Source organism: Vulpes lagopus, chromosome 3 (genome assembly GCF_018345385.1).
Source record: "Vulpes lagopus strain Blue_001 chromosome 3, ASM1834538v1, whole genome shotgun sequence".
Taxonomy (NCBI): domain Eukaryota; kingdom Metazoa; phylum Chordata; class Mammalia; order Carnivora; family Canidae; genus Vulpes; species Vulpes lagopus.
This window is the reverse complement of record NC_054826.1, coordinates 47,637,154-47,650,080: the sequence shown is the minus strand read 5'-3', so window position 1 is coordinate 47,650,080 and position 12,927 is coordinate 47,637,154. Positions and strand designations below refer to the sequence as shown.

The following is a 12,927-nucleotide window of genomic DNA, read 5'->3' as shown; positions in this document are numbered from 1 at the left end:
TGTAGAATTTGGACACCAGCCCCAGCTTTCTTAATCTGTGATCTTGGAGAAGCTGCTAAATGTTTCTGAGCCTCAGTCTCCCCCATCAATAAATTGGGGATAATGATAATATTTTCCTCACAGGTTGTTGTGAGATCATGCATCTGAAAGGGCTTCACAAAGACCCAAGCAAACACGCTGTGACACGGGACAGGCTTCAGTGATGGAGAGAGATCCACATAATGCTGGGAGAAAGGACAGAACCAAGAGTTGTGCATGGCCTGAGCTCTGAGGTGGGTTGCAGAGGGAACACACAGGTCAGAAGTCAAGACCCGGTCCAGCCCCAAGCCCTGTGCAGAGAAGGTGTTCCACCCTCCTCTTTCCTTCCTCTCTGTAGGGCCTCACTGGGGACTTCTCCTGGCCGGTCTTGGCAGGAGGTGGTTTCAAGGGAGGCAGGTGACAGCAGCAGGACCCCACAGGAGGCATCTTCCTCTTCAGTCAGCCTCCTGCCCAATCTGCTTCCCACCCCAAGACTAAGCCAGCCTCTTCCCTACATCCCAACCAGGCCCTGAGAAGACCTAGAAGAAAGGGCCCCTGGAAATTAAAGAGACAGACTCCTTGCACCCTGCCCATGGGAATCTAAGGAGAGAAACACCAGGTCTCCACCCTACCCAGGGCCCTCTGACCCCTCCACCACCAGGCACAGGAGGAGGCCCACTGCTCCTTGCTCAGCCTGTGCTTGGCAGAAATCTGGATGCAGTCTCCATAAATGACTCAAGCAACAATCCCTAGACTGTAAGCTCCAGGAGGCACATGCTTCTTGGGCTGTTTTGATCTTTGATGAATCCCCAGGACCTATAACAGTGCCTGGCACTTAGTAAGTGCTTACTAAATATCTGTTGAATGAGTGGTTCCATCAATAAGTTAATGAATGAAGCAATGAATCAGTGAATCAGTGAAGTTCCCTGGAGGCCGGCACGCTTTTGGTATGTTTTTGGATAAATGCCCAGTGCACGGTAGAACATGGATGCGGAGCAAATGTACGGGAACGTATGCCTGAATCAGTCATCTAGTCAACGACTCGTGAGAACGTAATCTCTGTGAGGGCAAGGATTTCCAGAAGCAGAGGTCTCAGGCTGCATTCCCACGGCCTAGAGCAGTGGGTGGGGCACAGTGCGGTACAGTGAGTCAATAGTGAACGAATGAATGAAGGAGCAAACTAATGAGCGAGGCCCCAGCTCTCAGCACGCCAAGTGCGCAGGCCCAGAAGAAGGAAACACAAAGGGGCCCCCCTGCCCTACCTGAGCCCTACCCCCCGCCACCACTCACCTCATGTTTTTTTTAAATAATTTGTCGATTGTTTTTAATTGTTGAGGCAGTAATACTTGGTTCATGAAACTGCAATATACAGAGAGGTGAAATAAATAGCTTATATATATATAATATATATAATATAGCTGGTTTTAAAATATTCCCTTATCATTGGTGTACTAGGTCACGTGAGTCACGGAAGGTCGATAGCAGCATCCTCCAGAACTGCGAGCAATGCAGGGTCACTTGATTGGACGAGGCCGTCTGTCGTCGGAAGTCGAGGCGCCAGAGAATTCCGAGGGGCACACCTTCCCTGCGCGGTGTCTCGGGACAGCTTGCAGCGGACAATAAATAAATGACTGCAAACCAGAGAGCGATTTTTGTTGGAGTTTGGGGCAGGGACAGGGGATTGGGAAAGAGGGGGGAGTCTGGGGGTGGGTACTACTTTCTCTTTTTTCTTTTTTTCCCTTTTTTTCTTTTTTTGCTTTCTTTTTTATTTTTTCTTTTTCTTTTTCTTTTTTCTTTTTTCTTTTTTTGCTTTCAGAACCTTTGGGAAAAAGGACTTTGGTTTCTTAAAGTGTTGTATTCCTCATTCAAAATCTCCTCTGGGCACTAGTTTAAAGTTGTCTGTTCCTAGAGAGAGACAAGCACCTGTACGTTGACAATAGTCCCTTTTCGTGAGTCTTTTGTCATAGACAGGGGGTTTCAAGTCAACAATAAAATCCTTATCACCCCCCCTCCCCCCAAGAGTTTTGGTTCAGTTTTTGTCTTCTTTTAAACACAATGTACAAAAATAGAGCTTCTTCCTAATTTTTTCATGTAAAAATATTCCTCTGATGCAGTTCTCTGTGAGTGTGAGTGTGGGCCTGGGGGCAGCCTTGGGGAGCTGCGGTGAGGCCAGCCTAGCCGGGGTGCGTGGGGCGGATCCGTCGGGACCTCTTGGTCACCGTGGTGTACTTGAAGGGCTTCTGCAGCTCTGCCTGTCCCTTGGGGTAGCGCTTCATGAAGTGCACGTCCTGCTGGTTCTCCCGGGTCTTGGGACCCTTCCGGGGCCGCCCCTTCTTGGTGAAGCCCACGTACCAGCCAGAGTACTTGGCGGACATCAGGGCTGTATAGTTGTTCTCCAGGACTTTCTCAATGAATACACACTCCTTGCTGGTGCCATCGGGCTGTAGAAAGCAAGAGAAGGAGGAGGTGAGAAGGAGAGGGTGGGCTATGAGGGGCAGAGCTACATGGACAGGGTGTGGACAGGTGATGGAGGCTTGGGACAGTAGAGTAGGGGGCAGTAGAAGGCCTGACCCAAGTTTTGTCGCCACTAATTTCACTTCCTGGATCTATGGAGTGGACTTGTCATATTGGCCCCTGCCTCCTTCCCTACCCACTAATTAGGTAATAGATTCCCGTTGTCATTCAGGAATCCATCCCTTCCCCCACTCACTACCCTACAGCCAGGGGCTTCCACCCCAACTCTACTAGAACAAGAGACCCAGAACTGGCCAAGGAAACATTATTTCCCAGGACTGGTGCAGAGCTGGGTATGTGGCCTGAGCCATCCAATCAGAGTGCTCCTCAAGACCCTCGTATAATCCCCCCAAAACATAGGCTGCTTTAAACTTGAGGAACCCCTAAGGCTGAAGCATAGGCACCTATCTTACCACCATGAGGAGAAACTCTGTCTGACAAGGCCAACACAGAGGAAGGAAAGCCAAGAGGAAGTGAATGAGAGAAACCAAGTTCTGGTCACATCCTTTGGGCTCTGGACCAAGCAGTATCTGAAGCTCTTTACCTCACTGTGATGTGAGCCAATAATATCTCATTTCCTTTAAAGTAGTTGAGATTATGTTCTATCACCTGCAACAGAAAGGAGTCCCTGCAGATGTGTACAAAACCTGTCAGCTACTCTACTGCCACTCAACTCCACTGCAATATAGTTAAATTTAAATTACATTAATGTGGGATATGGTGCATTTTAAATGTTTGGTGTGAAGAGGGGTGGGGACCTCCATGAATAAGAGTTTTTGCATGGCCAAACTCCAAAGCCGATCTATGCCTTTGGTTCTGAGATTTCAGGCTCCCCAGCAGATGTGTGAACTCCCTAGGAGACAAGGGATGCCGGGCAAGGAGTACTAGATTTCGAGTCAGAAGATGAATCAACTCTAACACTTCCTTATGTGACCTCAGGCTAGTTAATTCCACTCTCTAGACGTCAGATTCCTTGTTTCACCAAACCGGGACAGTGACCCCTGCGTCACAGACATGTTGTGAGGAATGATACTTATAAATGACCCTCGTACACAGTAGGAACTTGCTAAATTATTTCTGAAGAGCAGGTCGTTCAGATGGTTCTGGCCTCTCTCCCTGGATCGGATCTGGACAAAGGACGGTGGGAGGCAGGGCTCTGAATCTCCTCCCTGAGACAGCCGAATCACTCTGTGTAGAAGAGTGGGAAGCACACAAAGCTGGAAGGCCTGAATTAGCAGCACTCGAGTTTCCAACTAACATCTCCAAATTTAGGCTGGGCCCACTCCTCTTTACGGACGGATGCCCAGCCAAGTTGGAAGCCCAGCGGTCTGGCTGTGCGTGGTGACTGAGGTGTGAGTTCCAGCCTTTTGTTTGAAGTGGAAAACAGGCTGGGGCTTCCAGGAACGTTCACCTTTGAGCGGAGGGCAAGCTTGCGCCCTGCAGACAAAGTGCTGAACTTTGCAGAAAGGGACAGGCAGGGTAAGAAAACATTCTCTGGGGGCTGAGATCTTTCGAGGAGGTTGCACAGCAGGTAGGGGGTGGGGTTGGGAGATATGTGGGACCCAGAGGACAGTGTCTGGGGGTGGGGTTGAGCAGTGAGGGACTCTTGTGAGGGAAGTGGAGCATATGTACAAGGCAGGTAGAGGGGAGTGGTCTCTAGGCTCCCCCATGGATAATTCTGGAAGCTGCCTATCCAACCTAAATCCAGGTGCTCTCAATGGGACAGTCACGGCAAACTGAACAAATCCCATGCCATGCTTTTCCCCACTATAGAATGCCCGACACTACCTGGGAAACTTCTTTCATCCTTCAAGGTCGAGCTCAGTAACCACCTCCTCCAGGAAGTTTTCCTTCACTGCCATCTATCTCCCTGGGCATTTCCTCTTCTTCACTTAAGCCTCCACTCAAACCTCCAGGTCTTACTGGGCTCACATACTCCATCTTCGCCCCTTGGCATCCCTTCCTCCTCCCACCCTCCAACAGAGCAATTCCACACCTACCTGCCTCCTCGCTAGCCCAAGAGCTTCAGGAGGTCAGGACTATTTGTCAGTTGCCCTCACGGCTCAGCATAGGTCTCGGGTACCCAGAGCATTTGTGGTTGAATGAATGAAAGTTCTGGGATAGAAATGGTGGCCGTGACCTTCAAAGGGCTTTCCTCTAAAAGAAAGTAGACACTGCCTCCCAGATCCCTCGCTAGTGTCCCAGAGACAGTCATGAGCTGTGGGAGGCCCTCCTGAGGGATGTGCTGAGAAAGGGGTACAGCAAGCAGAGGACCGGAGCTCCCGGCCTGGTGCACTTGGTCTCCCTATTAATCCACTCACTCATTCATTCGGCATTTATTGTTGGTCAGTTATAGGTCAGACATTTCCACATACATTATTTCATTTCATCCTCTGAACTTCTCAGGTAGACCCTCCCTGCTAGAAGGAAACAGAGTTCAAAGAAGGCAAAAGGGTTTGCCCAAGGTCACGGGGCTTGTAAGAGGCAGAGCCAGGTTTCAACATGCATTTGCCACTGCAGCTCATTTATCCTCTGTCCAGTTCCATAGAGGTCCGTGAGAAGAGAGGGTGTGGAAAAGTGGGCACTGCCTATCAAAACATCTCAACTCCCCAAGGCCCATATAGCCACCATCAGCATGAAGCAAAGTCTTGGATGTGCAAGGAGTATGCACAGTGCCTGGCACATGTGCTTCCACATGTCTGGGTTTACTTATGAGAGCTGAAATTCCCAGCACCCAGGAGCCCCTTGGGAAGAGCCATGGTACCCATGATGGTCCTAAGCTCCCCCAGTGACAGTCATAGGGCCCTCCTGTGAGCTCAGATACAGCAGATCCAAAGCTAATGGCACTCCGCAGCTGGGCTTGCCCATCCCCTCTGCTCCTGACTACCTCTATGACCCTGCTATTGCTTGCCAAGATTTAAAAAGAACACCTGTGCTTGGGCCTCATCCCTAGAAATGCTGACGCAGTTGGTTCAGGCAAGGCAGACCATCAGTATTTACAGAGTGAGTGAATATCCCATTGCAGAACCTTGGTGATTAAATAGAATTTGAGCATCCCCCCCTCCGCTCCCCCCCCCAAAACACACACACACATCCAACCTCCTCCTTTCCAAATTGGAGTACTTTTCTTTCTATTTGATCTGAAGACTGAATCCTGACGACATCATTTGGCCCCTAGATCCCGTCTTACTTGAAACTGGAACTACCCCCTGGACGTTTTTAGTTACATGAGCCAAAAAATTCCTTTTCTGCTTAAGGCATTTTGAGTTGGGCTTCAGTCATTTACAACCAAAGCAGTCTTCACAAAGATGTGATGGTGGGCAGAGGATCCCTCTACCCTGAAAGGTCTGGGGCCCTGTGCTGCCCCAAAGAGGACTCCAGTGATGGCACAGGCAGGGGCAGATGAAAAAGTAATCAAACTGGGTTGAATATTCAGAGACAGGGGAAAATGCCTAGCACATAGCGCTCCATATTCAGCAGCTGTTTATAGAATGGAAGGATGTACTCCCTCCTGGGCCAAATGGATGTGGGGTCCAGAAAGGTAGTAAAAAGCAGGGGAGCTACCTGAATATGCAGGGGATTGGGGCAGAGCTTTCCGTATATGATCATTACGGTCCAGCAGAGTTGTAGCCACAGCCAGGGGCCCAGAACATCTGAAAAGCCTCTGTTGGGGGCTCAACGCAGGTGCCCCACTGTGGTCAAAGATGTGCAAGGTTGGCACCCGGGGTCAAGACCACCCAAAAAAGCCATTCTGTTAGACCACTCTAAGGGAGTCAGAGCCTAAGATGAAGTCAAGGGTTCCCACAGGTGAAGGAGTAACTTTGTGGCCTGGCTTCAAAGGGGAAGTGAATGAACATTTTTCAGGTGCCCACCAAATGCCAGCATTATCATTGCCATTTGACAGATGAGGACATCGAGGCTCAGCAGTTAGGGCACTTGATGCCCTGTCCTGACATGAATAATTCTGGCTGTGGGTTAAGACAGATGGTAGATGGTGTGGTCCCAGCGATGGGTTTTGAGATGGATTGGGGGTGGAAGACTGGGGATGCGCTGAGGCAACAGTTCCTGTGACGTATGAAGCCAGAACAGAGGCAGTGGCAACACGAAAAAAACACAAGGGTAACCCCAGGACCTTGGAGCCTGACTGCCTAGGAGGCTGTGATGGACCGGCCCCCCAGGAGCCCGTGGCTTCTAGCTGCAGCAGACAGGAGAGCGGGGCGAGGCAGAGGCCAACAGGGCCCCGCTCAGAACCATCCCGGGGCAGGTGGATTTGGGGGGCATCCTTGGAGGGCCCGGGCCAGCCCAGAAGCCCGGAGCCTGCACGGGGATGGGGGAGCTGCCGCGAGGCGAGCGGGAAGGAGGGGCCCCCCCGGGGCTGCGCCGAGCCAGCTGAACCGCCCCCAGTACTAATGACGGGAGAGAGGGCGAGGGGCAGGAAATCGGAGCCGGCTCCTGTGGAAGCGGTGACTCAGCGGCGGCGGGCGGCGGGCGGCGGGCGGCGGGGCTGCTCCTCTGACCCGAGCGCGCCCTCCGGGGCTCACGCTGCCGGGAAGCGCGCAGACCGGGGCGGGGGGGTGGGGGGCACCGGGCTCGGCCGAGGGGCTCCGCCGCGGGCAGTCGGGCCTGGGAGGCCCCGCGCGGGCGGGACGGCAAAGCGCCACGGGAAACGCACGGCCCGGCCCGGGGACCCGCGCCCGCCCCGCCCCGCCGGCCCCGCCCCGCCCCGCCGGCCCCGCCCCGCCCCGCCGGCCGCCGGGCCGCGGGAGGTGAATCACTAATCAAAACCACTCGTGGCGTCCGGGCCGCGCGCTCTCGCTCGGCGGGTTACTCTTCCTGCGCTGAGAAGCCCGCTGGCGAGGGCAGTCGGCGCAACCTCCGCCTTCCAGCCGGGCCTGGAGTCCCCGCAGCTCTAGGGTGGGCCCTGGGACAAGTGCCTGGGACGGCGCCAAGCCTCAGCTTTCTCATCGGCGAAGTGGGGGTGGTAGTGGTTGCACCTCGCGGGATTATTGGGGAGTACTTTTTGCACAGTGCCTGGCAGAAAGTAGGTGCTCAGTTAACAGAAGCTACTGGTGGTGTTATTATTAACAAATAATAAGCAACAATACTCTGCCCCAAGTCCCCGGCCTGTGACACTCTCCCCAGCACTAGGGTGTGGAGTAGGGGAAGAGGGACAAGAGTTGAGGGATTCAGGAAAACAAACCCAGGGCTTGAACAGGAGTTGGGGCTGTGCTTTCTCCTCCCAACAACAGGTAATAAGGACAAATTACCAGCCAGGGCCTTGCTCCCAAGCAGGAAGAGCCATCCTCCTTAGAATCAGGATCTTACCCCCACAACCCAACTCCACCTGTCCAACAGGAGCATTATTACAAGCTGGATATGGGGATGAGTAGGGTCCCTACAAAGGGCAGGGAACATAAAGCATGACCCCATGGAGCTCCTGACAGTAACACCTTCCACTGGAAGACCCAAAGGAAGTAACTGTACGAACTTCACAAACAGGCACACCCAGGAAAAAAGGGGGACACCAGGCAGCACCCGTGGCGTGGAAGCTCAGAGCCCCGGGCATGTGGGTCCACCCCACTCATACCCACACCCCACTCTAATTTCTTACACGCAGCTCTGCTGCCTATTCCAAAGTCATAAAATCTTCCTGAAATGCTGAAACTATGAGGCCCAGCGCTGAGGAGGCAGCTGGGTCCAGGAGGTACTATACTTCACAGCAAATCCCTGGCAAATGTTAAAAAACAATGCTGAAGCCCCAGCCCGCGGCCTGCGGCTTCCCTGTTCTCAGACAGCAGACACACACAGGCAGGGAGCCGCTGAGCCGCTCGGGGTTCACATCCAGCAGGAGAGATCGGGACCCTGCATGCTCCACAAAGTCACAGTCATGGATACCTCATACAGGCAGGCTGTGATGTGGGGGCAGAGAAGGAGCGAACGGAAGAGATTCTAGTTAGAAACAATCTCTCTCTCTCTCTCTCTCTCTCTCTTTTTCTCTCTCTCCCTCTCTCTCTCCCTCTCTCCAGGCCTGTTTTCCGTCTGGGCCTGACAAGGCCCTGAGCACCCTGTTCCAGCTCCCCAGAGTTGCCAGGGGGAACCTGCCCAAATACCCTGGGAATTCCAGACCATTACTCACCTTCCCCACGAGCTTGCCTTTCCGGTTCATACATAGGTAGAATTCCGTCTCCTTGCCCTTGATCCGGACTTGACTACCGAAGGTGTCTGTCTCCACTAGGAGCTGGGCTTCGAAAGGCAGAGAGAGAACAAGATACATTTTTTTTACCAGGGGCAATGGTTTGGCCAAAAGGCTCAGCAGCATGATCCCTGACCTTGTCCTCCGACCCCCTCACTGCTCCAACATCAGGCACGGGGGAGGCTTTGAACAGGTCTCATCCGAGCACCCTGCCCCTTATGCAGCCAGAGAAGTCTTCCAGTCATTTGTTCTCCACCCCCAGCTCTCTTGACTCCACTTGGGACCTAGATGGCTCCCAGCTGGATGGTTGTTCTGCCTCTTGTGGCTAAATAGCAGTGTGTCCTCCCCAAATCACCGACCCAGACTGGCCCCTCACCTCTTCCCCAGAACAGGCTATTCACACAGCCACACGTATAACCCCAGAGAAGTAACAGTCTCTGGAATGAGAGCACAGAAAAATGTATACAAGTTTGCATGGGCATGCTCACACCCTACCCCGCCTTGGGGGAAATCAAACTACTTCCTCCAAAATTTCAGTCAAAGGCCCCTTCCTCTAGGGCAAACATCTAGAACCCCTGCTAGTGTCCCCTCTCCACTCCACACTTTTGCCACCTGGAGTGGGGAAGGCCTCTCAAGGGGAGGTTTTTTGGCCCCTGGGAATGGAGGCTATCTCCATAATATTCTGCTTTCCTCAATCAAGGCCACCAAGGCTGAAATGTAGCTAACTTCCAGGAGCCTGGAAGTCCCAAGCAGGACTCGATATGCCCTGGTTCAGAGTAGGAGACTCCATATTAAACCATTCTCCATAGAGCCTCCCTTAGGAGAGGGTGTCCAGAGCTGATCCCCCAAAGCCCTGACTGAGCAAGGACGTCAAACAGGTCAGCCCAGGTGGCTCAGCGGTTTAGCGCTGCCTTCGGCCCAGGGCATGATCCTGGAGACCTGGGATCCCTGCATGGAGCCTGCTTCTCCCTCTGCCATTGTCTCTGCCTCTCTCTCTCTCTCTCTCATGAATAAATAAATAAAATATTTTTAAAAAATAAATTTAAAAAAAAGGACGTCAAAGGGTGACTGTCCCTTGATTAGGCGTGCTGTGTCCAGAACCCTCCCTGTCCCTCTGCCAATCCACTTTGTCTCCCCAGTAAGGTGCTGTGTGACTTCAGTAGGCCATGCACCCACCATATCTGAGCTCGTCTTGAACTCCGATGCCTGGTTCCCTCCCCAGCACCTCCTCCTACTGCTGCCTTCTTTGCCTATGACCCCCTCACCATTCTCACCCTCCCATCTCTGACCCTTTGCTTTCCAGCACCTGCCCCTCCCTCAGCCACAAACTTTTAATTTCAGTGACAAGGGACTTCCTTCTCCATAACAAAAATCATAGCCCTAAATACAGCATCTTTGGAGCCACAAAGAGTGTACCTCAGTGCCCCTAAAATACACTAGGTATGATTTTAATAAAAAAATTTAAAAATATATACCCTGGTGCCCTGCTGTGAAAATTAAAACCATCTGGAACTCAGGATTTCCAATAATTAATCTAGCCCTCCTTTGACACCACTACTAATTAAAATATGATACCCCACCTTTCCAAGGAAAATAAGAAGAATTTACATAAAATTTAAAGATCTAACAAGAATTCAGTAATTCTAGAAACAGGGAGGGAGGGGGAGGCACATTCTTCTCTCCACCTTCCCCCATCCCTAGTAAACACCGAGAGGAAAATATAAGCAACACGGAGATAGGGGGTTATAAGACCCCCATCCTCCTTGCTCCCCTTTAATTCAAACTCCCTATAACTTTCCCTGGGAGCCCAGGGCCAAACATCAGAGCAGCCTGGGGTTTGCTTTCTGCATCTGCTGGCAAAGCTCAGGCCCCACACAGGACGGAGATTGCGGGGTTCAGGAGGGTCTCCCAATCCCAGGAGCTTCCGAGGAAGAAAACACACGTAAGGGAAAGACAAGAGATTTGGAATATGCAGACCTTAGGTATGAATCCCTGATCCCACCTGCCAACTGTGTGACCTTGGGTCTCAGTTTCCTCACCCATAAAATGGGTATAATCATCCTTACTCTTCAAAAGTTATTGTGAGGATTCCACAAAAGGGAGGCAGAAAGGGCCTAGCACCTGTTCTCAGAGGCCAGGTAAGAGAAGTAACTATTATGTAAGTTTCGTAATAACTGCAAAACAAAACTGTTTTCCCCTAAAAACAAACACAGATACACACAGACACACACACACACACACACACACACACACACACACACAGAGCATAGAGGGGAGGAGGAAAAATCCTTTGTGTGGAAAAGGGTAGAAGTAGAGCCAAAGTGGCCTCCCCAGGCATGCCCTCTCACCTGAACTTCTTCAGCATCCTCCAGGGTCACAGGCATCCCACACTGTGAAGTGCATGAGAAAATGCCTTGGGCTGGGACTTATGGGGTCTGATTCCATTTCTGGCATCGCCACACTGGGCTGCATGACCTTTGAGCAAGTCACACCCACCTCTGAGTCTCAATCTCCTTACCTGTGCAAGGGGGGAGGGGCCCAACCCTATTCTGATTCTCTGGGACTGGGGCAGAGCCTAGGAGACAGGTAGGGATAGAGAGTATAGAAAGGGGGTCAGGCTCCAAGACTATGGCCCAGGCGACCCCAGGTGAGTCTGAGAGAAGACTGCTCTGTCTGCCTCTCCCAGTATGTACCTGGACCTCTGTCCTCAGAACAGTTCCTATCATTGTGGCTCCCACATGAGCCCACGAAGTATATACATCACCTTGAGCGTGGGTGGCTTTGTCCCCATTTTACAGTTTAGGAGACTGAGGCTCAGAGAAGTAACCCAGCAGCAGTGGCTGACATCAGGTCTGCCTACTTTCTGCTGGGGCCCGGGCACCAGGGGAGGGCCTCCAACTCCAGGGAGATGTAGTTCCCTGCCCCCACCCCCCACCCTCCCCTAACACTCATCAGCCACAGCCCACCACAGGAAGCCCTTTGCCTGAGCTGTCCAAAGGGGCTGGGGCTGGGGCTGGGGCTGGGCTGCACCTCCACCCCCACAAACCTAGCTGCCCTCACCCTAGCATGGGGAAGGTCTGCTCCAGATGCCATGCCGGGGAGCCAGAAGTCTGTTCTCCCCGACCACAGCAGGCCTTGCCGTGACCTAGACTCCACTCGGGCGCATGACATAATGAGAAGGGAGCTGGGCCAGAATTATGTAAAGTCTGCGGGGAGTAATAGCAGCAGCAGTTCTCAGAAAGAGAGAGAAAGAAAGAGAGGGCGAGAGATGAAGAGAGAGACCCCACCCATCCAGGCCAGGTTTGCTCCACAGCCTACCTCGTCCACGTTGCCCCTTCTCATGACCCAAGCCCCCAACACGCAGCTCTCAGGAGCCTAGAAACCTCCTCTGGGCTCAATTCCATCCTAGAGGCCTGTACCAGGCCAGGTGGGAGGAGTATGGTTGTTATCTGGCTCCACTCCTCATCAGACCTCCTCTCCAGGCATCCCCTCCAGACTGCACAACTCAGCAGCCTCCTCCCTCTGCCAGAGAGATCCTTTTAAAATATAAAATTAATTTTATCTCTTCCCTGCTAAAATCCTCCGAGGGATCTCCAACTCACTTAAAATCTAGCCTCTTCATGGGGACTCATATGGGGGCACACACTACATCCCACCCTCACTCACAGCCCTCCAGCCAACAAGACTCTTTGCTGCTCCTTTCTGACACACCAACATACTTCCACCTCAGGGCCTTTGCACTCAGCTGTTCCCTCTACCTGGATGCTGCCTTGCCTAGAGCTTCCCATAGAGGCTTCATTTCTCTTAGGTTACCACTCAAATGTCACCTGCTCAGAAATGCCTTTCCTGGTCACACTGTCCAATGTCATACCACCCTCTCCAGTCCAGCTCTACCCATTCCCTGCTCCACTGTCTTCAGAGCTCTTCTCCAAATTGTCTTAGTTGCTGTCTCTACCTACTGCAAGGTAAGCTCCTCTGCAGCAGAGCCTTATCTGTCTTATACATCACAGAGATTTCTAGCACCTCGCCCATTCCTGGTAAATGACCAAGAAGTAAATTTTAGTAGATGCATAAACGGCTTTGTGAAGTAGACATGAGTAACACCAAGAGTTACAGAAAACCCAATTCAGGGAGGTGAAGGGACTGCCCAAGGACACACAGCTGGCCAAAGGAGGGTAGATGTGGAGACCCAGTCTGACTCC

At 52.3% G+C, this 12,927-nt stretch overlaps 1 protein-coding gene across 1 annotated transcript in view; it reads right to left on the bottom strand.

Annotated features, from left to right (window-relative positions):
• Positions 1-940: 940 nt before the first annotated feature.
• Positions 941-12,927, bottom strand: part of FGF18 (fibroblast growth factor 18) — a 33,927-nt gene continuing 21,940 nt past the window's right edge. The window contains exons 4-5 of the mRNA XM_041747066.1: positions 8,669-8,775; positions 941-2,459 (exon numbers count right to left, since the gene is read on the bottom strand). Of these exons, the coding sequence (XP_041603000.1) occupies positions 2,193-2,459; positions 8,669-8,775 (374 nt within the window). The 3' untranslated portion in view covers positions 941-2,192. The remainder of the gene's footprint in view (positions 2,460-8,668; positions 8,776-12,927) is intronic.